The sequence below is a fragment of the Chaetomium strumarium genome, assembly GCF_033439665.1.
Source record: "Chaetomium strumarium strain CBS 333.67 chromosome Unknown B0T15scaffold_2, whole genome shotgun sequence".
Lineage (NCBI taxonomy): Eukaryota > Fungi > Ascomycota > Sordariomycetes > Sordariales > Chaetomiaceae > Chaetomium > Chaetomium strumarium.
In genome coordinates this window covers 2,788,461-2,814,709 of record NW_026944430.1, presented here as the reverse complement: position 1 = coordinate 2,814,709, position 26,249 = coordinate 2,788,461, and the positions used below count along the sequence as shown (strand labels likewise).

The following is a 26,249-nucleotide window of genomic DNA, read 5'->3' as shown; positions in this document are numbered from 1 at the left end:
TAGAGGGCCGGCTATATCTCCGAGTCTGTCCTAGTCGGGTTTGTGAAGGTCCCAGGCTGCTGAATGGTATTCTCATCACCGGGCATCCTGGTTCTCGCGCTGCTTAGTGCGGAGAGAGTCATAGAGTGTATACTGTATCGGTAGCGGTGCCCTTCGCAACGGTCGTCTGAACGCCCCTCGAAGCACGTATTTGACAGGATCGCCGCGCCAGCCGTGTGTTTGATCTTGTCTCTCCCACAGCATCTCCAGGCAAGGGCACTTATGCCATTGGCAATGGCCGCCGCCCAGCCTTATTGACGGTTATGCGCCTGCACTTTGTTTGTTTGTGCTGAGCCTCTGCACCCTAGGGCCTGGGAAGGACCGCGTTGGGCTTCTGAGTTTGCCCACATGTCAGAACTGTGAACAGTACTGGGCATGAACAATAGGGTGTCTCCAATCGAAGCTAAAGCCACCCCTTCAGCCGTGGCCTATGACGGCTGAGGCCCATGTAGTGATACGGTAAAGGTAGAGTAGGGCATCGGAGCGCGTGGGCAGGCCATCAGCTCGGTCTCGTCCCATCCACTGATTTCCTGCCTGGGCCGTCGAAAAGGGCATCGTTCGATTAAACCGCATCACTGGAGCTTATTAGAGTCGGAATGTCCAGTCTGGCCGCTTCTAACGCTCCATCAGACTCGTTTGCTCCATCCTCGAGCGGGCATCCCGCATTATAGCCTTCGCGTCCTCTACCTCGACGCCGTCCTGGCAGAGCTCCATGGCAAGCCGGTTGGCTGTCTCATAGTCCTCTTCTCTCAAGGCGTACTTGGCCAACCACATGCGCGCTTTGCTGGTGGCAAACGTCACTCCGGTGCCTCCGTCATTACCAGCGCCGCCTTCATCCCCTTCGCCTTCCCCATCCGAGCCGGCACCGGGAGAGCCGGCCCGAACCGCAATGGACTCATTCAGGCCCGCCGCGGCAGCCTCATCAGCGCCCGCTCCGCCTTCTTCCTGCGCTACGCAAAGCTCCATGTATGCCTTGGCTTCTTCCGTTTGGCCGAGCTGGTCGTACATGGTGGCGATCTGCAGCAGCACCTCCGGATCCATCTGCGACATGCGGTCGACTGTGCCGACGCTGCCGAAGCTGCTCGCCGTAGTGTCATAGTAGCTGTCGGCCAGCAGCGCTCTCTTGAGCGCCTTGATCCCGTCCTTCTCGCGACCCATCTTCTGTAGGCACGAGCCGACAGCCTGCCACATTTTGGAATCCCAGGGCCGCAGACCAGCGGCCTTCTTGTAGTACCATAGCGCATATGTGTGCATCTCGAGCACCTCGTACGTCTGGCCCAGACCATACCACGCGCGGTAGTCCCTCCGGTTGACGTCCACAGCTCGACGATAAGACTCGATGGCCGCGTGCGTGTTTTTGAGTTCGACAAATTCGTGGCCCATGAGCGTCCAGGCGGAGAGACAGGAACGGTCCAGCGTGAGAGCTCGGCGGAAGTACTGCACAGCCTTGTCATGGAGCGACAGTAACGAGTAGTAGTTCCCAATCACGACACACGATTCCGGCCGGAACTTGTCGATGTTGGAGCAGAGGTGTGCCAGGAAGGCGAGTTTAGGCCGACGGTTCAGAACATACAAGATGTTGGAATAGTGATCTAGCGCATCGAGCCTGTGTGGGTGAAGGGCTAATACGCGATTGAATTCCTGCTCAGCTCCGAATAGGTCCTTGGAGTGATAACATAGCAATGCTTTGCACGTCAGGAGGAACGATGACGTCGGGAAGATACCGAGAAGGTCGTTCAACGACGCCGCAAGATCAGGCCCCTGCTGATAGAGATTGATTGCGGCGTTGGCGTGGAAGATAAAGGACATGATATTCTGCGGCAGGTGCGGCGCAATCTTGTTGAGCTATGCGGAAAAAAGTCAGTAAACAACGTCAAGGGACGACCGTAAAGAGGAATTGCTCACTTGCTCGACTCTGGAAACAAGGTTTGTGATCTCAAGCCAAGCGCCCCAGTTCCATGGAAACAAGTGTACGCTCTGCATGAGGTAGTCCAGGGCAAGGTTGTCATTTTTCTCCTTTGCCAGAACCATGCCATACAGATACTCCAGAAAGCCTTGGCTGGCAGGGTAGCCGCCATCGTCGGCCTTTCGTTCGGCAAACCACCTAGTGAGGAAGCGGCTGACAAGAACTAGCTCCTTGTTGACCACGGAGCCCAGATCTTGTGGCCCCATGATCATCTCGACCTCTTCATCTTTGTGCTTCTCCCCAACCATGACTTTGGCGTATAGAGCCAAAAACAGGCTTTTCTGACTGATTTGGGGCAGGGTGGGTTCAGACGCAAAGGATGGGGCGACCGCCTTGCCCTTTCCCTTGTCCTTTCCCTTGGCCGGACCACCCTCGCTCGCATTGGTCCTTGACGAGCTGGCCAGCATCGAGTCGGGAAGGAAAACAGCAGCGCATCGCTCGAATTCCTTGCAATCGAAGTATGACTTTGCGAGCAGGTACCGGCCGAGCTCCTGGGCCTCCAGGGCGGCCTCGACGGAGTCGGGGTTCGGCGCAAACACGGGATGCACACAGTTATCTGCGGCGTCAGGTACTGCCGCGTCAACGTTGGGTTCTGGAAGAGCGTCAAGGAGCTCAGCTGCCCTATACGTATGGGTCAGCCGCGCCATCCAGCACTGTGGGGGGCATTAACCGCAGAGCATACCACTTCCCTGACTGGTAAAGGCATCTTTCTGAACACTTCACCACTGCTATTTGCAGAGCCTCTTTCAACTGAAGAACATCTCTCGCCGAGAGCACCATATTGGACTAGTCGGGGTTGGTATTGAGTAGATGATTTCTGGCGGTCGTTGTTGCGGTCATAGAGAGCTTAAGGGTGGCCCAGGTGACAACAGGAAACTCGATATAGCAGGCATTAAAGTGACAGAAGCCAAGTTTTCAATTGAGTGTCAGCGCCAGTGCTTTTGCGAATTTCGGCCTGACATTGCGTCTTGTTGTGTCTGGTGGAATGCTGTCGACTGGCGGCCAGCTCCCGTCGGCGTTTGGATATGTGGGCAGCAACGCGCCTGCCACTGAGATGACGCGTGGGGGGAACTAATGAAGCTTCCCTGGATTTGCCGGGTGTCCCACTTCCGAGTTTCCTCACCGCCCATATGTGAGGGGATATTCAAGGGTCTTTGATATCGCCAACTGCAACCCCACTATAGCACAAGGAAGGAGGGGTCAATTGGAGCCACCAAGGAGGTTACCGTATCCGTACATCGCCAAGTTTGTCTCTCTCTCTCCACCGCCTGCGGTACCGGGGAGAAATCATAGGTAGGACCAAGTACGTTACACCGCTCGAGCTGCCCAACGCTCCCAAAGAACTCCTTGACCAACTGTTTGGACTTCCCCTCTCCGTCCCAACCCCCCCCGCACTATAGTCATTGAAGGACATCAGATCACCAAGACACGAGTATGGCCCAGAAAACAACCCTCAAGGAATTCGAGAGCGTCTTCCCCAAGCTGGAGGAGGCGCTCCTCGAACATGCCAAGACCTACAAAATTCCCGAGGAGGCCCTGCAGTGGTACAAGAAGGTGAGAATTGGATATGGTTTATGTGAACCCGCCTCAGAGAGAACGACCACTGACCACATTCTGCTCATATAGTCCCTCGAGGTGAATTCGATTGGCGGCAAGTGCAACCGCGGCATGTCGGTGCCAGACTCGGTGTCACTGCTGCTTGGGCGGCCCCTGAACGAGGACGAGTACTTCAAGGCGGCGACGTTGGGGTGGTTGACGGAGCTGCTGCAGGCCTTCTTTCTCGTGTCGGACGACATCATGGACAGCAGTATCACGCGCCGTGGCAAGCCGTGCTGGTACCGCCAGGAGGGCGTCGGCATGATCGCCATCAACGACGCGTTCATGCTCGAGGCCTCCATCTACAACCTGCTCAAGAAGTACTTCCGGGACCACCCGTGCTACGTCAACTTCCTCGAGCTCTTTCACGACGTGACGTTCCAGACCGAGATCGGGCAGCTCTGCGATTTGATCACGGCGCCCGAGGACAACGTCAATCTGGACAACTTCAGCATGGAGAAGTACCGCTTCATCGTCATCTACAAGACCGCCTACTATAGCTTCTACCTGCCCGTGGCGCTCGCGCTGTACATGCTCAACATCGCGACCCCCCAGAACCTCAAACAGGCTGAAGACATCCTGATCCCGCTGGGCGAGTACTTCCAAGTGCAGGACGACTACCTCGACAACTTCGGATTGCCGGAGCACATTGGCAAGATCGGCACCGACATCATGGACAACAAGTGCTCTTGGCTCGTCAACCAGGCCCTGACCATCGTGACGCCCGAGCAGCGCCGCGTGCTCGAGGAGAACTACGGGCGCAAGGATAAGGACAAGGAGGCGGCCGTCAAGAAGCTGTACGACGAGCTCAAGCTGGAGCAGCGGTACAAGGACTACGAGGAGAAGGTTGTTGGTGACATCCGTGGAATGATCGCTAAGGTCGACGAGACCCAGGGCTTGAAGAAGGGAGTGTTTGAGACTTTCCTGGACAAGATCTACAAGCGCAGCAAATAAATAAGCTGCTGTAGAGGGGAACATCCGTTTGCTACTGAGTCGTTATTCGGCAAGAAGACGCCCGCCCATTTGGGAGCGGGTGTACTGCAGGTTCCCAACATCATGTAATACCCACCAGTTAATCGGAGGTTGTAGTGGCAAATGATACAGACCTCCTGGACCAAACTTCCAAAAAGTAAACGTTGCCTATTTTGTATTCGACAACGGAATTCGAAAGCTAAAAATAACCAAGAAACACTGACGCCAGGTCTTTTCCCCGAGCCTCTCGTGTACTTCCATTCCGACCTTCCCTTTGACGCCGTTCATCATACATAAACTCGTTCTCATTCCGCGCATCTCGTCAAACAATACAAAACAAGGCTGAATAGCTAGCCACAGGCCGGGCAACAGAAGCGAACACATCAAGGAAACGAGAAGCAAGCAGTCAAATGAATATCCGCGGCGAGAAAGAGCGTGAGACAAAGAAAAGAAAAATAGGGGTAGCAGAAGGAAAGGGGAACAGGAAAAGGAAACGGAAGAAAAAAAGGAAAAGGTAGGAAGGAGGGAAAAAAAAGGGAAAAGAAAACACGAAAAAAGGAGTATGATCGGTACTACGCCCTTCCACTCCGCAAAGGCAATTCCATCTGCCCCTGTCCCCCCGAAGGCACCCGTGCCCGTCCTTCAACACTTCGGTACCGGCTCCTAGCCCTTTCCCTCTGCCCTCCCTCCGGAACCCCCGTCGCCGGCCCGCGACCACGCATATATCCAACAACCGTCGACGCTGGCACAGGCGGCGGCGGGAGGTTCCCATTCATCGCACCGGCACTAGCATTGCTCTTAACCGTATTCCTCCTCCATAGCCCCTGCCCCAACCCCATTCCCATTCCCGACGATACTTCGGTTACGGTGTTGCCCCGCCCCCTAGCCGCCGTCCTTTGCTGCTGTTCGTCATACTGTTGTAGCAGCGTCGTGCCTGTGCCTGTAGCACCTGTACAAGGACCCGGGCCTGGTTCAGGGCGTCGCACGAGGTTCTTGGGTGGCGCGGCGGCATTCGCGGCGAAGCGGGCTGCTGTGCTGGGCGGCATGGCAGGCCCTGTGGCGAGATCGACGAGGGGTTTGCCCTGCGGAGCGCGAACGCCGTGGCCGCGCTTCTCGCGGGACCATTGCGGAGGTTCGACGAAGGTTGGTGTGAGGTCGATCAGTGGTTGCTGTGGTGGTGCGGCGCCTGTCCTGCGGGATTGTTGTTGTTGTTGTTGTTGTTGTTGTTGTTGTTGTTGTTGTTGTTGTTGTTGTTGTTGTTGTTGTTGTTGGGTCTGGCGGGTTATGGGTGGGTAGTGCTGCTGTGCTAAGGGTTGGCGGTGGTGCTGTTCAAGGTTACGGACAGAGCGGGCGCGGGATGGGGTGCCCGAAGAAGTGCTTGGTCGTCGTGTCAGCGGACCAGTCCGACCGCCGCTTCGTTGTTCGGCCGATTGTTGGACCGCTGAGGGAAACCAGCCTGCTCGGTCGGGACTGCTCGGTCTCGCTAATGGTATTTGGCGGCACGTGTCTGACCCGGAGGTTGGCGGGCGACTATCGGAAGTGGGAGCCGCCGCCGCGCGACTATTCAGGAGGCTGGGCCCGTCAACGAACGGGGTGTCGCCTGCTAATGACATAGCCCTCCCTCGCTGCTGGTTTGCGACGGCTTCTTTGCGCGCGGCCTGCTGCCTACGCTCGTCGTAGCCGTTACCGAGTAGGCCGTTGGCTGCGAACACCGCAGCGTTCTTGTCCACCAGGGATGTTGTCAAGGGCGCCATCAAGGGAATCGCCGGATGCCCGGGCGTCGTGGGCGATATGTCCTGGCAGGAGGATGGAAGCGGCCGAGCTGAAGCAGGCTGATCGACTGATCGTCTTCCCCTGGGACCGTGGTCCATCGAAACCCTGCCCCTCATACTGTAATCGGCCCCTGAGCGGTCGGTGGGGGAGGTGGTCGGAGACGTTAGGGCGGGTTCCTCTGGCTCGTACAGCCTCAGCTTCTTGTTCACCAGATACCAGCTCCGCCAACCCTGCACACATGAGCGAAACTTCCGCGCTACGTTTGGGTCGTCGGTGCAGAAAAACTGCACGTAATGGTCTGAATCCACAAACAGAGAGGCCCTCTCTTGGCTTCTGACGGCATAACAGTACCTTCTAGGGGGCTTCAGCCGCTTCTTCATCTCGGTTTCGGTCGGCATGTAGAGATCAAAGTCGGAAAGGTGGCATAGCCTGACAACATCCTTGTCGGATGGCTTCGCGTCTCGCTTTTTGGAGGCGAATATCTGCCCGTTTTCCCTCAAGGTGATGTAACGCTGGCTCCATCTCCCCTGGTGTTGGTAGTGGTAGAGGGGAAGGACGAAGCCGGCCGGCTCCTCAAGTGTCTTCGGAACACTAGACAAACTCAAGTTCCCATCGGGATCCGAGGAGTCAGGTAGCACGACTAGGGCGTTTGGCGAGTCTTCATCCCAGGAGTTAATCACATGCCAAACCAACTCATAACGCCGGAGCCTCCTCTCGAGACCCGGCCGAGCACATGCCTCGATGACGACGCAGGCTTCAGAGTCGATCGGCCGTCTAAGCTTATTCAACGTCTGAGAGCAGGCCATCAGAAGATCGTCTGTGGTGGTCTCCTTGGTGAATTCCACTGGCACCGTGACGCCTCGACATCGCACGCCAACAGACTGTGCCCACATCAGCACACATGCTAATTCGCCGAAACTGAAGGTAAATCATAGTCACTCCATTCAGCCTACCTTGGCTTGGGGATCATGCGCCTCAGTCAGGCTGCGCGGCATCTCCGCGTCAGGGTTGACGCCAACAGACTGCGGCGATCGGGATTCAGTGGCATAAGGGTCACTTGACGAAGTCGAGGTTGAAGAAATTGGTAGTGTGCGAGAGCGTTTCGTGAGAGTTGAACGGGGCGAGTCGCTGCTGCTGTTGCTCTTCTTGCGCGCTCGAGAGAAGAAGCCGCCGAACGCCTCACGCACGGGGCTCTGTAGCTGGCGTGGTGGGCTGGGCGATCTGGTTGAGGGGGGCACCATCCCGGATGACTGCACCGACTGATACTCGTTCTGCCTGCCTTCGCTCCCCTCTTCCTTGCGCGCTGGGGCCAGAACAATCCTGTCGGTTTCGGCAGCCTGCTGTGCCGCGCCGCTGGTCGGGACCGCGGCCGACTCCTGCTCGGACCCACGCCGCCTTCCTACTGCTTCTTTGCTCTGCTGCTGTCGTCGCTGCTGCTGCTGCTGCTGCTGCTGTCGGGATCGAGACCGTGGGCCAGGAACGATCGGCCCAGTGGTTGTTGTAGGTGACGAGAGCGCAGGTTTGACTGCCGCGCTGAGCGAGATGCAGGAGGGAGCTGGTAGAAAATATGCAGGGTTCAAGTTTCGGTTGGATGGAGGAACCAGGTTCTCGGGTAATAAATCCATGCAAGGTACCGTTGGCCCTGCAAAGCGCCGTGTGATCCCCTTCACGTCATCGACCACCCGTTTGCGCCCCAGGGTCGAAGCCGCCGTCTTGCGCGCCAGTTGCGGCAGCGCAACATGCGCATCGGCCTTGCTGGGCTCTGCGGGCTCCTTATTCTCTCCATCTTCCGCCCATTCCAGAGCTGCAAGCAAATACGCCGGCGACCATGACGGACTCGACTTCAATCTTCCCCTGATGGTGTCGCCAACCTGCAGTGGACGGCCGGAAATCGCTGCACGTCTCCCTCCAATCGCATGTCTATCCTTCCGGCTGAATTTTCTGGAAATTGCCCTCTTGTTGTTTGCGTTGGAACAAGAGGTGAGGGATGTGGCGGTCATTAGTGTTACCTCTGTGTAACCTTAGGCGGTTGGGGCCTGCGGACAAGGGGCGGGAATCCTTGTTGACTGGGCTGATCGTTCAGCGTTTGGCGGGGACAGGATGGATCTCGGGGGCAGATCTCAGGGTCCAGGGGATCAGGCAAGTGTGGAGATCGTATGTAAGGTACACAAATTGCAGGCTTCTTGCATCCAGAGCGGTGATTTCAACACGCAGAAAATACGAGGGAACCTGGATTAAATCATGAACAGACCGCTTCGCATGGCTTGCCGTCAAGGGCGCGTCGTGTTCGGAGGGAGAAACATTCAGTAGCACGTCGCGCTGCTCTGGCCTCATCTCCGGAATGCGAGTGTTTAGCAGCCCCCTAGAACACCGAGACACCGGCATCGATCTGCGCTTTAGAGAGTTGCATCGCGGTGTCCCTAGCCGATGGACGGGCGAGCCCGATTGGAGAAAGGCGAGACACAAGGGTGCCAGGCCGTCGTGATTTTCGTGAAAAGTCCTGCCAGCCACCGCTCCAAATTCCGTTCACCACAATGCCCTGATTTGACGCGTGTTCTCTCTGAATAGAACTGGTGTACGATACATAGCAGGATCTCGGATAATTCCTGCGCGTCACTGGCGCGCTTGACCTAGGGTCTCAGTATGTACGTCGGAGAATGAAACCTTCCCACCCTCTCCCACGCTCCCTGCTCAATGACGGAATGCACGACACTCGCGTCTCCACCACCCGACAAAGTCCTGCGTTGACACATCAATGCCCAGGTCTTTGAGCGCCCGTGTACTGAGATGGCAGTCGTACGGTCGCTGAACAGTCGCCGCCGGGTCGTTGCCCTCGGTATTTGGCTCTATCCGGTCGATTGGCACGCCCATGATCTCGCCAAACAGCTGGCACATCTCGTACTTGGTGTACTTGTCCTCGCTCGAGAACTGGAGCACCCTCGGCAGCACGGCCTTGTTGTCCGCGCCAAGATACCGGACAGCCACATCTACACCGTCTAGCATCAGCCAACTTTGTCCCACGTCAACCATCCTAGGCAAAGGGGTAAGGTAACCCACCGTGGCAAACCCTAGCCACATCCTCCGTATTCGTCGGATACCTCAGTGCCCAGTGGTCCATCCCGACTTTCTTATCCCCCTCCGCAGCCTTCATGACGACGTCCATGAGCACATTGACCGCGCTCTCCGCATTGCTCTCGACGCCCCCATACAGCACTGGCACCCTCAGGACAACAGCCAGCCCTTCCTTCCCCGCTGCCCGATACTCGTCCAGCACAGCCCTCTCCCCATCCAGCTTGGTCTGCCCGTAGAGGTTCGTCGGCGCCGGCTCAGCCTCAGCCTCGTAGGGCGCGTCGCCGGGTCGTCCGGGGAAGACATAGTCCGTTGAGATGTAGATCAGCAGCACGAAGCGGGCGGCACATAGCTGTGCGAGAGTGCGCGAGGCTTCAATGTTCAGCGCACGGGTACCGGCGGGGTCTTTGTCGACTTTGTCTGGAAAGCGGTTTGCGGCGCCTTGGGAAAGTTTGACGGGTCAATGATGAGACTCGACTGGGTGGAGTGTGTGCATAGAAGTTTAGGTCTGGAGAGAGAGAATTGGCAAGCGCGGGACTTACAGTGGACGACGACCTGTGGTCTTCGCTGCGGGAGTTAGAGGTACAGTACACAGCAGGCGATGCTTGATTAGAAGCTATGAGTTTGATTGACTCACTTCTGCTCATTGAGGACCTTCTCTATCTCGACGCCGCTAGAAAGATCAACCCTGAGAATGCTGGTGCCGTCGGCGCGTGAGAAGCCGGTGCCCTTTACGGTCCAATCGCGGGAGGTGAATACCTTGACTACCTGCCTGCCCAGCAGGCCTGTGGCGCCGGTGACGAGAGCTGTTTTGCTGGACATTGGCAGTAATGCACTTGATCCTGTTAATCACGTATCCTCAACATATAAATCACTTCCCTCCAATTGCAGGTCCAGTGGAGCTCAGGCTCTCCCAATTCAGCCTTTGCGGGGTTGAGCTGTGAAGCTGTCGCGGGGCTCCGCCAAGACTCTCGACGTCATCGTCCTCACAAGCGAGGGTTGGGGTTAGCGTTGTTCGGACGGGTCTCAACAATGTCCCAGCAGCTCGACAGGTAAGTAGGTTCGGTTATTCAATTAATACTCATATTTGGACCCGGGCGCTGCCGATTCTTGCCTATCATTTCGCGTAGGATGCTCTTTTCTACCAACCTGCCCCTCTTCACTCAGTCCTCATCAGCCACCTTGTCTGAAACCATCTCCTTCGCCTTGTTGATGATCCTCTCAGGGGGCCGCGTCGCAATGGCCTCGATAGGCTCTGGGCTGCTCATGCCAGGGATCGGTGGGAGGTTGGCGCTAGGATCACTCGGCACGGGAATCCTGATGTCCTCCGGCGAACCGGGGATCGTCCTGGGATCGAGACCGGGAATGTGGATGCGTTTGGCCTCGTTCTGGTAGGCGGCGGGGATGATCTCGATGATCTCGTCCCGCGGGAACTTAAGCTTTGGGATATCCCTAGTACTGCAATGCATCAAATAAGCATACAGGACGCGCAAGACGCTCTCATGAGCAATAATCAGGAGATCGTTCTGCTCCCGCTCCAGCTCAAGAATGATGGGCTCCAGCCGGACAGCAAGGTCGTGGTACGACTGTGGCTTCTTCTTAGTATGATCCCTTCTGAAAGCCACCGGTAGGGGAGGTGGTGAATGAGCTGCCATACCTCTGCTCGCGGGTACCGGTGGTGGTAGGGATCCAGCTCGTGCTTTTCCACCTCTTCGGGATACAAGGCGCGGATGGCCCGCTCAGACAGCTTCTCGCAGACTCCGGGGTTTATCTGGCTCATTTGCGAACGCTGCCGGACCTTGTATCCCAACTCTTTCAGCGGCTCGGCTGTCTGGATCGTGCGGAGTCGTGTGGATGTCCAGACAGTGAGCGGTCGTAACGGCACATCCGGCCCGCCCTGGTCAATGGAGGCTTGACGCTCCTGTTCTCTGTGTCTGAGGAGCGTCTCCGTCATCTTTTTTGCATAGGCGATGCCTTCCTCAGAGAGCGGGGCATCGGCCTTGTACGAATCTTCATCGGTGGCGGGACCCGCGCGGACGAAGAAGGTGGTGCGTGACTTGATGTGAAGGTTTGTCAGGTAGAAGACGATTCTGTGCGACAGGTAGTTGAAGCTGACGTTGTTGTAGTAGAATGCCCGGCCGGCGTTGATCATCTTGACGTAGTTTAGTTCCTGCTCTTCCATGGTCTCGAACACCGGGATCTTGGTCTCGATCCGCTTGAGGTAACGCTTCGCGGCTTCGTCGGGATCCATGCCATGGAACTGGAAAAGTCAGAGCAATTTTCAAACGCGGAATAGCAGCAGGATACCCACATCAGGGGAATGTATCTTGACATTGCGTGCATTCTCCTTAAGAATCTCCTGGTCGTCGACATAGGACTCGATGAAGAGCGTCTATCGGTGCAGTCTGTCAATAAGCGTGCCGTTTGCACTATGAAGGGGACCTCACCTGCACATCATGCTTGGCAAACTCCTTGGCCAGGGCAAGACGGCCGGCCGCAGTGGGATTGACAGCATCGTAGATGGCGACTTGGCCATTCTCATGATTCAACCAGGCATAGATGTCTTCTCGGCATTTCTTGAGGATCTTCTGCCGGAGCATGACCGAAGCCGGAGACGCATTTGGGTAGAAATAGTCTTGAGGAACGTGGCCTCCTGGAACGGTCGCCCGGCGATAGTCGCCCAGGTGGAAGATGCGGGTCTTGACGCCAAGCCTGCGATGAATCATGAATGAGCCTCACGAAATGAGGTGTAGTAGACTAGCAGGCCAGAACCTACCACGAAAGATAGCGAGCCATCGAGACGCAAATGTGCCTAGAGCTGGGTCAGTCTCCAGCGGCACCAGTTATTCCAAGGTTTCGCTTACGTCTTTCCACGAGCCGGAAGCCCAACCATGACAATGGCGATTCTCCCGGAATGGAACAACCTGCCAGACATGGTGCTGTAGAGCTGGGCGGGGGCCATATTCCCCTGATCTTCGGGGACATCATGGATGCCATCGATGAAGGTCGAGCTCTTGCGACGATACCGCGGCGCGTTGGCCGCGATCTCAGCCGTACTGCAGGCGTGTAAGCGACTATGCTACTGCGGCTTCTTGGATGAGGCTCTGCGGCGAGCCGGCCTCCAAAGCGCCTGGGAACGTAACTTACAGAAGAGTATCCATGATGCTGATGCTTGCTCGGTCCAGATATGTTGGCGAAGCCAAAGCGTTCGGAGGTTCAAATCGTTGTATCCCCAACCCCACGCATCAGAATCTGTGGCACATGTGACCACTCATGGGTCTATGGCTATAGACTTCCACTTGGATGTGGGAGGTGGTGGGGTACCCTAGAGACGTAGTGCTCGCTCCTAGTGCCGCTATGTGTTTTGTGGGAGCGTGTCCGTGATGACGGATGATAATGTAGTCTCAGTTATGGCAAGTCGAAGGCGGCCTCTCTCAACACAGTCGTAGCTCGACACACCAAGGGGACCCACTCAGGTGGTGACGGACTTCGCAAGTTCGCCCTAAAGTACCTTACTTACACAGAACATAAACACTGTGAGTTGCAAGGTAGTAATAGTTAATCGAACACCTGGAAATAAGCAGCGTGGGGTTATGCAAAGTCTCGCACACAATGCACCAACGAACGGCTGCGTGCAAGGTCTTCAGGTTCGACGCCGGAAGGAATCTCGGGTTGGATCGGGCAGGGCTCTGAATTGTCCCGTGCGTGTGTGGCGTTCAACCTTGGGACTCAGCGGATGCTGCTTAGGTAGTAGGTAGGTTGCTGGGTGGCTTTATGAGTATAACTTGGCAGTTTAGTCTATACATAGCACCATGTTTCCTCACAGCCAGATACAGGTGGCCTAATTCAAAGCATCGCGTTATGGATCGGGCAGTCGAAACCGTTCAACTTGAGGGCCAGAGAGGTCACGGCGCTTCTACACAGTAAAGAGTAGCCGGTTATCGTCTCTTATCAATGGCATAACTCTCGTTGAGTTGCCAGGCCCGCCTCCCTAGGTGCCCGGCTACTTGGGCCCCCTAAAACGGCCGATCCAGTCCGTTAGGAGGCCCAGTGAGGTAGGTATGGTACACAGGTTCGTGGCATCGGTGCCTCATTTCTCCGAGCTTGTTACTAATAGGTACTGGTAGTTTCCCTGCTGAGTAGTGACGAGCGGACCGAGCATCAGCACCACCAGCGGCCCTGCCGTCACTCGCTCTAGCAGCCGCCTCCACACTCCACAATTGCGCATGGGCCAGCAAACCTGGTCAGCGCAGTCGAGCACCGCGAAATTTTTGGCCCAGCTCTTCAAGCCAGTTCAACAGCATCGACATTTCAGCCACGGCTCAAGTGTTCCCGACTTCGAGAGTCACATCCACCACCTGGATTGCGCCGGCGAGCCCATCAAAGGCGCCTTGGAACTTTTAGACTCACAACACCAGACTCCTTTTCCTGAAGGTCCATTGATCCTTCAGAATCCGATAGGACCAGCGGCGGACCTTGCGCGACAGCCGCGACCGCTGTCACGATGGCCTCCACGTCCGATGCGCCGCTGGCGTTCCTCCTCAAGAACCCGATAGCATCCGCGTTCTCAGATGCCTACAACGCCTTTCAAGAAAGGAGGCAACGGCTGGGTCTTTCAAACCCTGGCTTGGTCGAGAACATTGCTAAGGGTACGTCACGGCACATCTGGGATGCATGCTGTTGAAGAGACATGTCAACCCCTGCTGACCGCTTCCGTAGAGGTCCAGCGCGATGTCCTCACATCGAACTTGATGTTCTCCGGTCTGCGGGCCGACCTTACGAAGGCCTTCAGCTTCAATCCCTTGTACGTCCCTTCGCAGGTCCCACCACGATTCACTCGAACGGCATGGGCGTGGAAATTCAACATGTCTTGCCTTTTTACCGCGCGGTGCTGATGGAGTGAAGATTCCAAGTCTCTCACCAGTTCGCCATGGGCGAGCGATTGAGTCCTTATACTTTCGCCGCCCTCTACGGTACCAGCAAGGTTAGCGCCCTAGATCGGGAATACAGAGTCAAACGACTGCCGTTGGTCAAAAGTGGGCTCAACTAACAGCGGATATAGGTCTTTGCTCAAGGCAACATTGATGACCAAGGTGCCCTCTCAGCGACGTTCAACTGGAGGTGGAGCAATGCTCTCACCACCAAGTCACGATTCCAGATCGCTCCCAGTGCCACCGGTCAGGACATGGCGCAGTTCGAAAACGAATATCTTGGCAACGATTTTACCGCCACACTGAAGGCCCTGAACCCCTCCTTCCTGGATGGCGGCCTAACTGGTATCTTCATCGGCCAATACCTGCAGTCTGTCACTCCCAAGCTTGCCTTGGGGCTGGAGGCTGTTTGGCAACGCGCTGGTCTGACACAGGGTCCGGACACGGCTGTCTCGTATGTTGCTCGGTACAAGTCGGACAGCTTCATCGCCAGTGCCCAGCTGCAGGCTCAGGGCGCCCTTAATGCCTCGTACTGGCAACGCCTGTCGGACAAGGTTCAGGCCGGTGTTGACATGACTCTTCAGGTGGCTCCCAGTGGTGCCATGATGGGCGGCCTCACAAAGGAGGGAATCACAACGTTTGGCGCCAAGTATGACTTCAGAATGTCAACCTTCCGGGCCCAGATCGACACCAAGGGCAAGCTGAGTTGCCTGCTCGAGAAGCGGGTTGCTGCCCCCGTGATGATGACGTTTGCCGCTGATGTCGATCACTTTACTGTAAGGAATCTTCCATGTTGCGTGAAACCCCGTAAGTTAACATCGTGAACAGCAACAAGCGAAGATTGGAGTCGGCATCTCGATTGAGGCCGGTGGCGAGGAGCTCCAAGAACAGCAGGACATGGGCGCTCAGCCGCCTCCGAACATCCCCTTCTAAGCGGAGGTGTTGCGCTCGCAAGCGGAACGACATGACGTTCCAAGTATGCGCAGATGCGCCTGAGCTCGCTCCGCTCTACTGCGTGTATATCCCCGTCGCCTAATCTACTACCACCCGGCTGCATAGCTGGCGGTAGGACGAGCGAGCTTCCATCTGTCTGTCCGTGCTCGCTCTACTCTCTCTTCTCGGCCTCCTGTTTTAACAATCGACCATTGGACTGCCTTGCTCAGCAACAGTCGGGACATTTCGGTTCCCCAATGTCGGTCCGCCCGCTTCTTGCATATCGGGCCCTGACGAATCATTAGACATTTCCTCCATCTTTCGGTGATCTGGCACGGGGCTTTTGTATCCGCAGCTGATTCTTTCCATGTACGGGTAGCCTACTGGACGTCCGGTGGTAAAAGGAAGTGGGACGATGAGATATGTACTATAGATATGTGTTATTGTGATGAGATGGCTGGGGAAAGGTGAATCAGGAGTTGCCTTCCGCCCTTATGAGGAGCGGTTGTCGGCAGAGCCACGGCTATCAGGGAAAAGAGGGTCCTCTGTCTTAACCTCCTTTGGACGCTTCGTCGCCCCTTCTCTCAAGTCTAGCGGTGGCCGCGGTGTAGATATTATTAGCCATTCATGGGATGTAAAATAGCATGTGCCCGGTGGTTGATTGGAAGCATCTCAGGCTATGAATCTCTCCGACAGCAACCCAAGACAAACTTCTCAAGACAAGATGTGTTCAGCGAGGCGTGACTGCCATATTACCTGAAGGAGGCAGTGGGATGCGTGTGATCTCCCAGGTGGTCTAAACGCAGCGGCCACGAGATTTGCACGCCCTTGGTTAACAAGTGTTGTTCTATAGTGTAGGCCAGTCTGTCAACCCCTGGCTGTGCTCGTGTGAAAGGGGCGACGTGGCTTAACACGCACGCAGTTTTGATTTTGTATGTACTCCGGCAAGACAGGAATGAGCTTAGTGTCTTTGGGTGTTGTAACGCTCACTCGATCTAACGGGGCATTATCATGTGCCAGTGCTAAATACCATGGTACAGTTTGGCCGTTATCCAGCTGTACTCATGTATTGTACGTATGGTACATACACGTACATAACCTGGGATGACTCTGCCTGTTCGGTACAGGAGCTCTGCATATTCATATATAGTACATTTTGTTAACTTCCCCCTTTACTTGATGCTCCCGACATTCCAGCTGTCGCTTAAGCTCTCCTCCATCTGTTTCTGGGTTTGGTATCGCTGATGCTCCACTATGCGCCCCTATGCTATCCTTTCCCCGGGGAAACACCAAAACGCCGTGTGCCAAACGCTGATTGAATGAAATGCCCCACGACCAGCCAGTTGCTAAGTAGATCTAAGCACCAAGCCAATGCAAACCTAGAAGACATACCGCACCCGGCTTTGCCCCAACGCTGGCTAAATCAATCGTGCAGAAGCTCTCGCAGTTTCTTCACATGACAACGCACTCGCGATCGGCGCCACCTTCCTTGTCAGACTCCTTCCCCAAGTCCTTGCCCTTCCCCTTCCTCTTCGGCTCTCTATCGCGGCTCTTGGACTTGGAGCGGTCTTTCTTTTGGCGGTGGCGATGGCGCGGCGTGTGATGCTCCTTCTCCTTCTGTTTTCCGCTAGCGTCCTCGCCATCCACAAGCGCGGTTTGGTCGTCAGCCGACACGTCAGAGTCAGTGACACCGTTGGCGCCATTAGCGTTATCCCTAGTCTGCCGCCCAAACCCGAACCGGGACATAGTCAAACTAATCCTGCCCTCACCAGCTTGGCTTGTGGGACGGGACCTGCTTGCGCCCGCCTTGAACACGGCCGCCGCTCGTGATAGTCTCGTCGCCGTAGTCTCCTCTTGTGGGGTTACGGCTGGCGAGACGGCAACGGGGCTGGCAGGCAGGCTGGGGGCGGCGAGAGGTTCGGAGAACGCGATGCTCGCGGGTCGGGAGAGAAAGGATGGGCCCTCCTCGAAGCTCAATCGCGAAGGCCGTTCAACCTCGGTGCTAGGCCGAAGATGCTGTCCGTCTCGGACGAGAGTCGTTCCAGAATCGAAATAACCGCTGACCGACTTTGTGATCCCGCCAGTACGCTCAGACGCCGCTTCAACGCTTGGTGTTCCCGGAACGTTCCGTGCGGATTCGATGTATGACGGAGGCCGCGTCACAGATTGCTCGCTCGATGCCGTTGTGACGTCCACCATGGGGACAATTTGATAGATCAGCACGTACGGCATCTCCTCTTGTCGCCGAAGGCACTGCTGGATATCGTCCACGGTTTCGACACGCTTCTCAATCGCCAGATCATCGAATCTCACCCATTGCGGCTCCTCATAATCAGGAGGCGGGTCATGGTCGTATCTCCGATTGTCCGTCAGGAGCTTGGGCGCGACCCTAGCATAGGCAACGTAATGCCCGCTGTGAAGCGAGTCGCCCCGGTGACAGATAACCGACTGCAGAACCAACCTATATCCTTGACGAAGACCGTTCGAATCTTGCTCCTCTGCCTTCGGGTCGTGGTCGTCGACAACCATGAAATGCGGGAGACGTAGGCTGTCGGGAATATCGATGAGGGTGTTCTGCCGCATGGGGATGCCCTGTGGTGACATGGTATATCTCTTCAAGCAGATCGCCACGATGGGGCGTTGATCGAAATGTCGGGCGAGCTCCACATTGCTGTTCGGCGCGCTTTCAGAGGTAGCAATCCACGCTGTGCACATTGTCAGCTCCAGTTCTTCGGGAAAGCAAATGTTCGCAAGGAGGGGGAACCTGACGTATCAACCGGTAGAACTGCCAAGCTGGAATGGTGACAGCCTTGACCACCGACGAGCCAGTACGCTTAGCTCGTTCCAGTAGGCTTCTCGTTTCCGGGTCCGCGGAATGTGCTGCTGAACCCCCTTCGCCTTTCAGCACGAATCGCTGTATGATGCTGGTTGACCTCGTACGGGAACCCGACGGTGCATCCAAATCTGTCGGATGACGGCAGGATATCATTACCGGAGATTGCACAGGGCCGCTAGGCGTCGTCCACCTCCGTCGCAGCTGCGTATCCTCATTCTCTTCCCGTGGCGTTCCATCGCCGTCGGCGGGGACTACCCGTATCGTGCTCCCAGAGCTCAAGGCCGACTTGCCGGCAGGTTTCTCCTCCGCCACACTATCCCGAAGCACGTCCACCTTGTTGTTGAAGTAATCCTCCAAGCAGTCTTCAAGCTTGATCCCTTTTCCATCAGGATCGGGGGGTACGGCCAGGTTGAGACACCTCTCGTGAACAACTTTATGGTCATCTGCATCTCCTTTCCCATGGTGGAAAAGGTCCACTTGCAAAGCAAGGAGAGGCAGTTGCAGTGCATCAGCGATGAAGGCGAAGGCTTCAGAAGTGTCCTGTTGCTCAAGGAGCGCAGCATCTTTCCAGCCGCACTCTGCTAAGGCCTGTTGTATCTGCTCCATCTTTGGAAACATAGTCAGCCCAACGAACGAGACCACAAAGGGGAGGGGTGCGGCAAACCATGTCTGTGTGGATCAGCTTCCCACTTCTGAGCATGTTAACCCATAGTCGAAGCAAAGCGGCCAGTTTCCTCTGAGGCCCGTTCTCCAAGTCATTCTGCAGCATGCACTCGAAAGCCTTGAGATGGGCGAACATAGCAAACAGCAATGAGTCGAGATAACAGGTGGTATTCCCCCTATTCTCAGCGCCGAGCATCTCAACGTCCGGATTATAGGGCAGTATTATCCCCGAGAATGCCTGCTGCTGAAGTTGCAAGAGCTCAATGGTTTTCTCGACATCGCCCGAGGCAAACTTGGAACGGAGCGCCAAGCGCATGATGTCGCCGGGGATCTCGAGGTAGTTGAGCTCTTCGAGGCGCTTCGCTATGATTTCGAGCTGTATCCCGTGTCAGTATGAGGACGGACGCGAATACGGTTGGCTTCTCTTGGAGTCTATAGACCTTTGCCGGTTCTTTATCTTCTTCCTTTTCCTTCGGAGCCTGCTTCGTGCTGTCGGTTTTGAATATCGAAAGCCACGAGTCGGCGGTTAGGGGTCGAGCCTAGGGAAGAGTCAGTACACAGTCCCAGCTGCTGCTATGGCTAACAAAGTCCACACACCCTGCCGCTAGACTCCGACGATCTATTGCGATGATGACTGCCATTTTTGTCCCGCACGCTTCGAAACTTCTTGGGAACCATGAGCGAACCAGCCGTCCTAACCATCTCCATTGCTTCGAGGGCGGTGTCGCAGATTGGCGGTTGAGACAAGGGTCGAAGTCTCGGCAAAGAATATTATGACATGATCCACGGTCTAGCAACGCGACGCGACCACAACACGGAGATCCAAGCAATACAGCGCGGCGAAGGATGATGATCGATCTGACGAAGAACGGGCAGTCGGACGGGAAAGGCCGCGGTGGGGAAGGCCGAGGATTTGATAGCTGCAGTTCTAATCGCAGTCATCCATGGAGCTGTTGGTTGCGAGGTAGCCGGCCTAGCATTTAGCGGGCGGTAAGTACTGTAAATGTATCGTAGGTGTGCAGGTGTCAACATGCGCTCAAAGGTCTGTACGTGCTTTGCACAATGGAAACATGGGGCGAAAAGCTCAGCTGTTCATTAAGGCTGGACAGTGGACGCGAGTCCAACGGACAGCGGGGTCTTGAAGACATGACGTGGGGCGTCCGGTCCCCGGCTACCTACGGTCCCTCACCTCAAATTGAACCCGGGCCCTCCCCCGGCCGTCATTATTAGCCTCAACTCATTCCACAGCAGTCCGTGCTGCGAATGCAAGCGACGCAAGCAAAAGGTGAATGCTCTCGGCAGCCCCCTAGCGCTACAACGTCGGTTATCTATTTTCTGCAGGGCTTCGACTAATAATCGCTCTAGTGTGACCGTAAATTTCCCTGCAGTTTCTGTGAGACGAAAAATTGAACACCTCTCTCTGCATTGGAACCGCTATCAAGAACCAGGGCTTAAATGATAGCCATATTCGCCAGTCAGGTTAGGACCACAACAGAGCCACCACTGTTTTTGCGCCCCTGCTGACAATCCTGCCCCCTCCACCAGCAAAGTAACTATTGCAGTACATTACACTATATGAAGCAGGTTACATTTACTTGTAATCTGGGTTCCCTATGAGGCTACGACCAGTCTCAACAGTCGGTCGGTTGCCATGGATCTTGCGTATGATTGGAGGAGTTGGGAGAGCGGGGAAACTGTCATTCATTTATCCAAGGTGCTCCATAGTAAGTTACTAGTACTAGTAGGAGTAACAAATACCTTATAGTTCAGCAACCCGTTTCATTAACTCAACTGCCATCCCTAGTCCAAATAGGTACACAGGTAGCTATAAAATTGCTCATTCGAAAATGAGTGACGTATTCTAACTCGGAGCCGTTAGTTGAGGCCCACTGTCAAAGAAGAGAAGGTGCTATCGTGGAGTTGGAGAATCGCTCTAACCGTACCAAAGTGGGAGTTTCCACCTTACCAAGGTACGGGCCCTATTAGGTATTGTACATACATACTGTTCCTCGAAGAAATCTCAATCAGCTGTTCTACCAACATGAAGCGGAATGTTGCCGCTGCACGGACTTCCAAGACCCGTGTTTTATGTAAGGTAGGTACAGATTATGCTGCCACTCACCTGTGCGTTGTTGGTGGGTGTCACAATGTCTCGGAGGCTCACCAGCAGGCCTCGATTCCCGGCGGCACGAATCAACCGAAGCCTGGATGGCGCCTTACCGGCCCGGTCGGCGGGGCCCCCTGACCGAGTTATACAGGCTATCATATACCGCCAGTACCTATTACCTACTACTATACTATGTTGAGTATGTATGCTTAGAAGAATTGTCACTCCATTTTGTTGTTGCTTCACCTTCCGTTAGCAGGACGGTAAAGTTGAGAACTAATGGTCCCTATTTCGCGTAACGTTACACAAGCACGCCAGAGCGAGACATGAGTGCTTTTTGATATACCGAGGCCGCATAGCTTGGCAGAACGTTCCCTCTCAGTGTATGTAAAGTACCTTACCGAGTTCCAGGCATACTTGTAAGTTGTAGGTCACCGTCTCGGATTGTTTCCCGTCCGTTTCCATTCTGCCCCTCGGGCCGGTCTTGCAGGTCGTTAATTTGTTTAGTACGCCACCTCCGCATTTCCCATCAGCCACAATGCTTGGCACTCCATACTCTCAGCCCGAGCCGGTGGGTGCCGATGGACCTCGGCATGGGCCACGGTTCATCGTACCAGCTGAGAGGGCCAGGGCCGCCAGAGGCCCTGAGCCATTGATTCAACATCAGTGGATGTCCTTTCCGCTGGTCACCGAGAGATTGCTCCTTATTTCTAGTCCCACGAGACTGAAGAATACCTCTTTCGCATCATTCCTTGACAACTTTCAACAGTTCAAACAGCACTCAACATGTCGGCCCAGATCCCAATCTCGGTAAGAGCTCGCACCGTGTTCCTTTGGCCCCATCTCCTGAACCATACACTAAGACAAGCATACAAGGTCCGTGACCGCGTGAGCGAGCGGGCGAAGAAGACGCTGGACGTCGTTGCTAAGTTTGTCGAGGAGGACTGCATCCCGTAAGCCCAAATTGACATCCCTTATCACTCTATGCACTTCGATCTGAGATATCGTCAGCGCCGACGCCGTCTTCGAAGCCCAGATTGGTGTTGGTGACGCGAGATGGAATTCCCACCCCCCAGTCCTCGAGGACCTCAAGAGGAAGGCCCGGTCCCTGGGTCTCTGGAACATGTTCCTCCCGAAGGGCCACTATAAGGAATCGCCGGGCTACACTAACCTCGAGTACGGCCTGATGGCGGAGTGGTTGGGCAAGTCGCGGCTTGCTTCCGAAGCTGTCAACTGCGCAGCTCCGGACACGGGCAACATGGAGGTGCTAGCCAAGTATGGCAACGAGGCTCAGAAGGCGCAGTGGCTGAAACCGCTGATGGAGGGCGAGATCCGCTCGGCCTTCTTGATGACGGAGCCCCAAGTTGCGTCGTCCGACGCGCGCAACATTGAGATGAAGATCGAGCGGGATGGCGACCATTATGTGCTGAACGGCCAGGTATGCTCCCTACTGCTCCCTACACCTTACTTATCCTTGGGCCGCTCACTACGGAGCTGACTCCATACGTACCTTACGCAGAAATGGTGGTCAAGCGGTGCCGGTGATCCGCGCTGCAAGATCTACATCGTGATGGGCAAGAGCGACCCAACGAACAGGGACCCGTACAGGCAGCAGTCGGTCATCCTCGTCCCGGCGGAGTCCAAGGGAATCACCATCCACCGCATGCTCTCTGTTTACGGGTACGACGATGCCCCTCACGGTCACGGCCACATCACCTTTCACAATGTTCGCGTGCCAGCGAGCAACCTGGTGCTCGGGGAGGGCCGTGGCTTCGAGATCATCCAAGGCCGTCTTGGTCCCGGCCGCATCCACCACGCGATGCGGACGATTGGCGCAGCCGAGAAGGCGCTGGAGTGGATGCTCATGCGGATCAACGACCCCAAGAAGACGACCTTTGGCAAGCAACTGCGTGAGCACGGTGTCATCCTGGAGTGGGTCGCTAAGTCGCGCATCGAAATCGACGCTGCGCGTCTCATCGTCCTCAACGCCGCCATCAAGATGGACGAGCAAGGCCCGAAGGCCGCACTCACCGAGATCGCCGAGGCCAAGGTGCTGGTCCCACAGATGGCGCTGACGGTCATTGACCGCGCCGTGCAGGCCTTTGGCGGAGCTGGCGTCAGCCAAGACACTCCGCTGGCCAGCATGTGGGCGGGTATCAGAACCCTCAGGCTTGCGGATGGCCCGGATGAGGTGCATCTGAACCAGATGGGCAGGAATGAGAACCGGCGCGGCAAGGCAGTCGCCGCCAAGATTGCCGCGCAGAAGAGGAAGGCTGAGCAGCTGATGAAGCAGTACGGTGCGAAGCACATCGAGCTCGGGTCCAATATCAACCGGTCGAAACTTTAATCTTGGGCATAAAATACCAGGTTGTGTGCTGTGTAGAGGTAGAGACAAGTGTCATTGTACACTTGGCATAGTTTGCTGCAAAATGAACATTTTGCATTTTCTTGTTGCCATTACTAGTCTTACCGAGATCTCAGGCTGCGTTGCCTGAGTCATGGCTTCCCATTCCGTGAAACCTGCCAGTGCATGAAAATGCGTTATGTGGACCCGTGCATCCCTGATGTTGCCCGGGCGACCCTGCCTAAACCGGAAAACTGTTGTTCTTTTTCTGCACAGGGTTGAGTTGACTTTACTCAGCATTCCCGCAACCATTTAAAAGTCTGGGTACATTGCCGTCGTCCTATGTTTCTCCCCCGGCACGCAACCCAAACCTAAGGCATTTGTCGTACACTGCATCTTTCCAAGCAGTTGAGCAATTGTGCTTTGTCATTTCCTCGCAGCGCAGCTCCGAGCTATCCAGCAAAACGGGTTACGACACTCTCAGCGGAAGCACAACCATGTCAGCGATGTCTTCCAACGTGCTTGCGGCCAGGGACGTCAACACGTCCCTGCCTGCTCAGAACCAAGCCGGTGCACAGACCGGCGGGGCCGTGAAGCCAGATGTGATGAGCATGGAGTACCACCGCCAGGTCTTTCAGTCGAAGATGGAGCAAGGAGAGTATGTAACCATCAACTTCCCACACAAAGCAGTGGAAATATGAGATCAAAGGAATGAAAAGGATTGTCGGGCCGAAACAGACACTGACTGTTGTACCCTCCTCTCTCCAGGAACAAAACGTACATCTCCCCATCGGACAACATCATGAGCCCTTGCACGGCTAAGTTGAGCGCCTTCCGCAACAAGCAGGTTGGCAAGTCGTACGTCCTTGTCCTCCACCTAGAACTCCCACAGTTCCTCCGATCTAGATTTCGGGCACGAACGCTAACCAAATGTGGCCATATCCAGGGTCAAGGGAAAGTCGTTGTTCGCCCAAGCGTCGGCGAAGAAGCTCGAGGCCGGTGGCAGCCCTAAGGGGGATGCCCTATTTGGGAACAAACCTGAGAACAACCCTTTTGGTAGCAAGTGAGATTTTCTTTCGGGGCGGTCTTCGGTCGAACAGCGATTTCTGCCACAGCGGATATTCCACGTTTGGCCGACGACTGTGTCTCTCACTTTGTTAATATCTTTTTCTTTTTGCAATGCTTTCACATGACGGAATGTCTTTCTGTTTTGCGGGAGGAAAGGGTTGGTCTAGTCCGAGGCGTCTAGGGTATTGTTTATTTCCTTTGCTTTCCGGTGTCTCTGCTGATATGGCAGATCGTTTTGATCATCATCACGGTTCAGGGATGGGGGGTTAACGACTGGTTATGACGGGGATATGCAGACACACACGGAGAACAGGGTAGGAAGGTTATTCGACTCTTCCTCGTGCAGTTGGCTGGCTTGCTCGTGACCGCCACACAACGCTCCTACTCATCTCTCAACACACTATGCCTTCCATCCGCTGACTATATACACCACATCCTCGTCTGCCACCGGATGGCCCAACCCTACTCTCTGCGGAATATGCCTCGCGCTCGCGCCCCAGACCAATGCATACTTGAAAGTTTCCTTGAGTGATCGGTGGATACGGTCACAAACATCCTCGATACTGCTATTGCTCCGTACAATCAGTGCTTCACTGAAGTCAGGATCGACGCCCTTCCGCTTCGTGTATATCCGTATAAGGTTGAGCTCCTTCCAGCACCGGTCAACAACGTCCTGAATGCCCAGGTCCAGCTCGCAGCTCATGACCACCGTGTTCGGCTCCCGCGCCAGCTTGTCCAGGAAGTCGAGCGAGACGCTGTCGATCTTGTTGTAGACATATAGGCATTTGATGTATTTGCGGTGGTCTTTCATGATGACATCAATCAGGTCGTCGACTGTGCAGTTTTCGTCGCGGACAAGCACCTCGCAGTTCAGGAGCTTGTAGTCGCGGAGGATGTTCTGAATCATCTTTTCGTCCAGGCCTTTCGGTTGAGATTGAAAGGTGATTTTCATGCCACCGGCCTTTTTAGGTTTGAGGTAGATGTTTCTGTTGTAGTTTTGTCAGAGCCGAGCTTCGCAGTTCACCCTGAACCTGACTGGGACTCACGGTGGCTCGCGGTTCAGCCGGATGCCTACCGCCTCTAACTCGGCTTCCAACAATGCCCGCTGCTCCGCCCGCTTGGTTGCATCGAGAACCATAAGAATGAGGTCACTGGTCTTTGCTGCCGAGATGACCTGGCGCCCTCTACCCTTGCCTTCCGCAGCCCCTTCGATAATACCCGGCAGATCGAGCAGCTGGATTTCGGCACCACCATACTCGAGGACGCCAGGGATGGCAGTGAGCGTTGTGAAGGCGTAAGACGCGACCTCGGACTTCGTCTTGGTGACCTTGGAGAGAAAGGTCGACTTGCCCACAGATGGGAAACCGACCAACGCTATTCGAGCATCGCCGCTCTTGCTCACATCGAAACCCGCACCGCCGCCGCCGCCAGACCCGGGCCCTGGCTCTAGCAACTGAGCGCGAAGGCGTGCAAGCTTTCTGAAGACAGTCAGGAGGCAGGTTCAAGTAAGCAAAAAGATACTAGTTACTCACCCCTTTAACAGACCCAGATGATATTCTGACGAGACAATGTCAGCCGCAGGGCTCAGGCTGTATTGTACACTATAGCAGAGGGAGCAAGCGCGTACCGGTTGCCTTATTTTCTGCGGGATATGTCAGCAAAGCTATATTCACTGAAATATATGAATACAGCAGAACGAACTCTGGGTCCTCCGCATCTCCTCCTCAATCCTGCCCTCTGTCAGTTCGAACTCTTCATCTCTTCATCTCTTCGTCTCATCACAAATTGCGTACTCCTTGATCTTATCTGTGATGTTCACCATCTTGAGTCACGGAGGGGGTGAATAGCCCTCCTGACGCCCTTTTGTGGAAATTCTGAAGCCAAAAGACAGGAATGCCAATCCTAGCTGGTTGTCTTTTCACTGCAACTCGATGAATTCAATCCTGGGGCCA

General features: G+C 55.4%; 10 protein-coding genes across 10 annotated transcripts; 4 read left to right on the top strand and 6 right to left on the bottom strand.

Annotated features, from left to right (window-relative positions):
* Window positions 1-365: 365 nt before the first annotated feature.
* B0T15DRAFT_112144 (anaphase promoting complex subunit 8) lies at window positions 366-3,065 on the bottom strand. The gene is made up of 3 exons (XM_062861514.1): window positions 2,688-3,065; window positions 1,945-2,626; window positions 366-1,884 (listed from the first exon to the last, which is right to left on the bottom strand). Exons 1-3 carry the CDS (start codon window positions 2,783-2,785, stop codon window positions 655-657), a joined length of 2,010 nt encoding a protein of 669 aa, XP_062724376.1. The 5' UTR covers window positions 2,786-3,065; the 3' UTR covers window positions 366-654.
* Window positions 3,066-3,439: 374 nt separating this feature from the next.
* On the top strand, window positions 3,440-4,555 carry B0T15DRAFT_509040 (farnesyl pyrophosphate synthetase; the record flags this gene model as incomplete). Its single annotated transcript, XM_062867765.1, has 2 exons — window positions 3,440-3,559; window positions 3,632-4,555. The coding sequence occupies 2 exons, from the start codon at window positions 3,440-3,442 to the stop codon at window positions 4,553-4,555; spliced, it is 1,044 nt and encodes a 347-aa protein (XP_062724375.1).
* Window positions 4,556-4,717: 162 nt separating this feature from the next.
* Window positions 4,718-8,459, bottom strand: B0T15DRAFT_411166 (uncharacterized protein). The gene is made up of 2 exons (XM_062865389.1): window positions 7,300-8,459; window positions 4,718-7,227 (listed from the first exon to the last, which is right to left on the bottom strand). Exons 1-2 carry the CDS (start codon window positions 8,344-8,346, stop codon window positions 5,146-5,148), a joined length of 3,129 nt encoding a protein of 1,042 aa, XP_062724374.1. The 5' UTR covers window positions 8,347-8,459; the 3' UTR covers window positions 4,718-5,145.
* A 167-nt stretch (window positions 8,460-8,626) lies between these two features.
* B0T15DRAFT_524774 (uncharacterized protein) lies at window positions 8,627-10,339 on the bottom strand. The gene is made up of 4 exons (XM_062868797.1): window positions 10,053-10,339; window positions 9,958-9,977; window positions 9,404-9,856; window positions 8,627-9,333 (listed from the first exon to the last, which is right to left on the bottom strand). The coding sequence occupies exons 1-4, from the start codon at window positions 10,235-10,237 to the stop codon at window positions 9,038-9,040; spliced, it is 954 nt and encodes a 317-aa protein (XP_062724373.1). The 5' UTR covers window positions 10,238-10,339; the 3' UTR covers window positions 8,627-9,037.
* Window positions 10,340-10,578: 239 nt separating this feature from the next.
* On the bottom strand, window positions 10,579-12,576 carry B0T15DRAFT_483215 (6-phosphofructo-2-kinase-domain-containing protein; the record flags this gene model as incomplete). The annotated part of the gene is made up of 7 exons (XM_062866147.1): window positions 10,579-11,001; window positions 11,073-11,675; window positions 11,727-11,807; window positions 11,863-12,127; window positions 12,192-12,227; window positions 12,280-12,471; window positions 12,563-12,576. The coding sequence occupies 7 exons, from the start codon at window positions 12,574-12,576 to the stop codon at window positions 10,579-10,581; spliced, it is 1,614 nt and encodes a 537-aa protein (XP_062724372.1).
* Window positions 12,577-13,919: 1,343 nt separating this feature from the next.
* Window positions 13,920-15,279, top strand: B0T15DRAFT_390221 (eukaryotic porin/Tom40; the record flags this gene model as incomplete). Its single annotated transcript, XM_062864528.1, has 5 exons — window positions 13,920-14,064; window positions 14,135-14,219; window positions 14,321-14,399; window positions 14,478-15,122; window positions 15,175-15,279. The coding sequence occupies 5 exons, from the start codon at window positions 13,920-13,922 to the stop codon at window positions 15,277-15,279; spliced, it is 1,059 nt and encodes a 352-aa protein (XP_062724371.1).
* Window positions 15,280-16,299: 1,020 nt separating this feature from the next.
* On the bottom strand, window positions 16,300-19,663 carry B0T15DRAFT_111951 (ubiquitin carboxyl-terminal hydrolase-domain-containing protein). Its single transcript, XM_062861513.1, has 5 exons — window positions 19,376-19,663; window positions 19,219-19,317; window positions 18,780-19,154; window positions 18,049-18,721; window positions 16,300-17,984 (listed from the first exon to the last, which is right to left on the bottom strand). Exons 1-5 carry the CDS (start codon window positions 19,484-19,486, stop codon window positions 16,732-16,734), a joined length of 2,511 nt encoding a protein of 836 aa, XP_062724370.1. The 5' UTR covers window positions 19,487-19,663; the 3' UTR covers window positions 16,300-16,731.
* Window positions 19,664-21,286: 1,623 nt separating this feature from the next.
* B0T15DRAFT_524767 (acyl-CoA dehydrogenase/oxidase) lies at window positions 21,287-23,342 on the top strand. The gene is made up of 4 exons (XM_062868796.1): window positions 21,287-21,695; window positions 21,762-21,838; window positions 21,897-22,323; window positions 22,405-23,342. Exons 1-4 carry the CDS (start codon window positions 21,672-21,674, stop codon window positions 23,230-23,232), a joined length of 1,356 nt encoding a protein of 451 aa, XP_062724369.1. The 5' UTR covers window positions 21,287-21,671; the 3' UTR covers window positions 23,233-23,342.
* Window positions 23,343-23,735: 393 nt separating this feature from the next.
* Window positions 23,736-24,296, top strand: B0T15DRAFT_491161 (uncharacterized protein; the record flags this gene model as incomplete). The annotated part of the gene is made up of 3 exons (XM_062866752.1): window positions 23,736-23,887; window positions 23,998-24,087; window positions 24,176-24,296. 3 exons carry the CDS (start codon window positions 23,736-23,738, stop codon window positions 24,294-24,296), a joined length of 363 nt encoding a protein of 120 aa, XP_062724368.1.
* A 401-nt stretch (window positions 24,297-24,697) lies between these two features.
* On the bottom strand, window positions 24,698-26,119 carry B0T15DRAFT_491160 (P-loop containing nucleoside triphosphate hydrolase protein; the record flags this gene model as incomplete). Its single annotated transcript, XM_062866751.1, has 6 exons — window positions 24,698-25,283; window positions 25,344-25,775; window positions 25,830-25,854; window positions 25,925-25,939; window positions 25,999-26,027; window positions 26,091-26,119. The coding sequence occupies 6 exons, from the start codon at window positions 26,117-26,119 to the stop codon at window positions 24,698-24,700; spliced, it is 1,116 nt and encodes a 371-aa protein (XP_062724367.1).
* Between the last annotated feature and the right edge of the window lie 130 nt (window positions 26,120-26,249).

Coding starts and splice junctions, on each gene's coding strand:
- B0T15DRAFT_524767 (XM_062868796.1), top strand. CDS start 21,672: ATGTCGGCCCAGATCCCAATCTCG. Junction 21,696..21,761: donor CGGCCCAGATCCCAATCTCG/GTAAGAGCTCGC, acceptor CAAGCATACAAG/GTCCGTGACCGCGTGAGCGA. Junction 21,839..21,896: donor GTCGAGGAGGACTGCATCCC/GTAAGCCCAAAT, acceptor AGATATCGTCAG/CGCCGACGCCGTCTTCGAAG.
- B0T15DRAFT_411166 (XM_062865389.1), bottom strand. CDS start 8,346: ATGACCGCCACATCCCTCACCTCTTGTTCCAACGCAAACAACAAGAGG. Junction 7,228..7,299: donor CGCATGATCCCCAAGCCAAG/GTAGGCTGAATG, acceptor ATGTGGGCACAG/TCTGTTGGCGTGCGATGTCG.
- B0T15DRAFT_112144 (XM_062861514.1), bottom strand. CDS start 2,785: ATGGTGCTCTCGGCGAGAGATGTTCTTCAGTTGAAAGAGGCTCTGCAA. Junction 2,627..2,687: donor CTTTACCAGTCAGGGAAGTG/GTATGCTCTGCG, acceptor CCATACGTATAG/GGCAGCTGAGCTCCTTGACG. Junction 1,885..1,944: donor TTGTTTCCAGAGTCGAGCAA/GTGAGCAATTCC, acceptor TTTTCCGCATAG/CTCAACAAGATTGCGCCGCA.
- B0T15DRAFT_524774 (XM_062868797.1), bottom strand. CDS start 10,237: ATGTCCAGCAAAACAGCTCTCGTCACCGGCGCCACAGGCCTGCTGGGC. Junction 9,978..10,052: donor AAGGTCCTCAATGAGCAGAA/GTGAGTCAATCA, acceptor CCCGCAGCGAAG/ACCACAGGTCGTCGTCCACT. Junction 9,857..9,957: donor ACCACAGGTCGTCGTCCACT/GTAAGTCCCGCG, acceptor AACTTTCCCAAG/GCGCCGCAAACCGCTTTCCA.
- B0T15DRAFT_111951 (XM_062861513.1), bottom strand. CDS start 19,486: ATGGAGATGGTTAGGACGGCTGGTTCGCTCATGGTTCCCAAGAAGTTT. Junction 19,318..19,375: donor CGTCGGAGTCTAGCGGCAGG/GTGTGTGGACTT, acceptor ACTCTTCCCTAG/GCTCGACCCCTAACCGCCGA. Junction 17,985..18,048: donor GCAGTTCTACCGGTTGATAC/GTCAGGTTCCCC, acceptor CAATGTGCACAG/CGTGGATTGCTACCTCTGAA.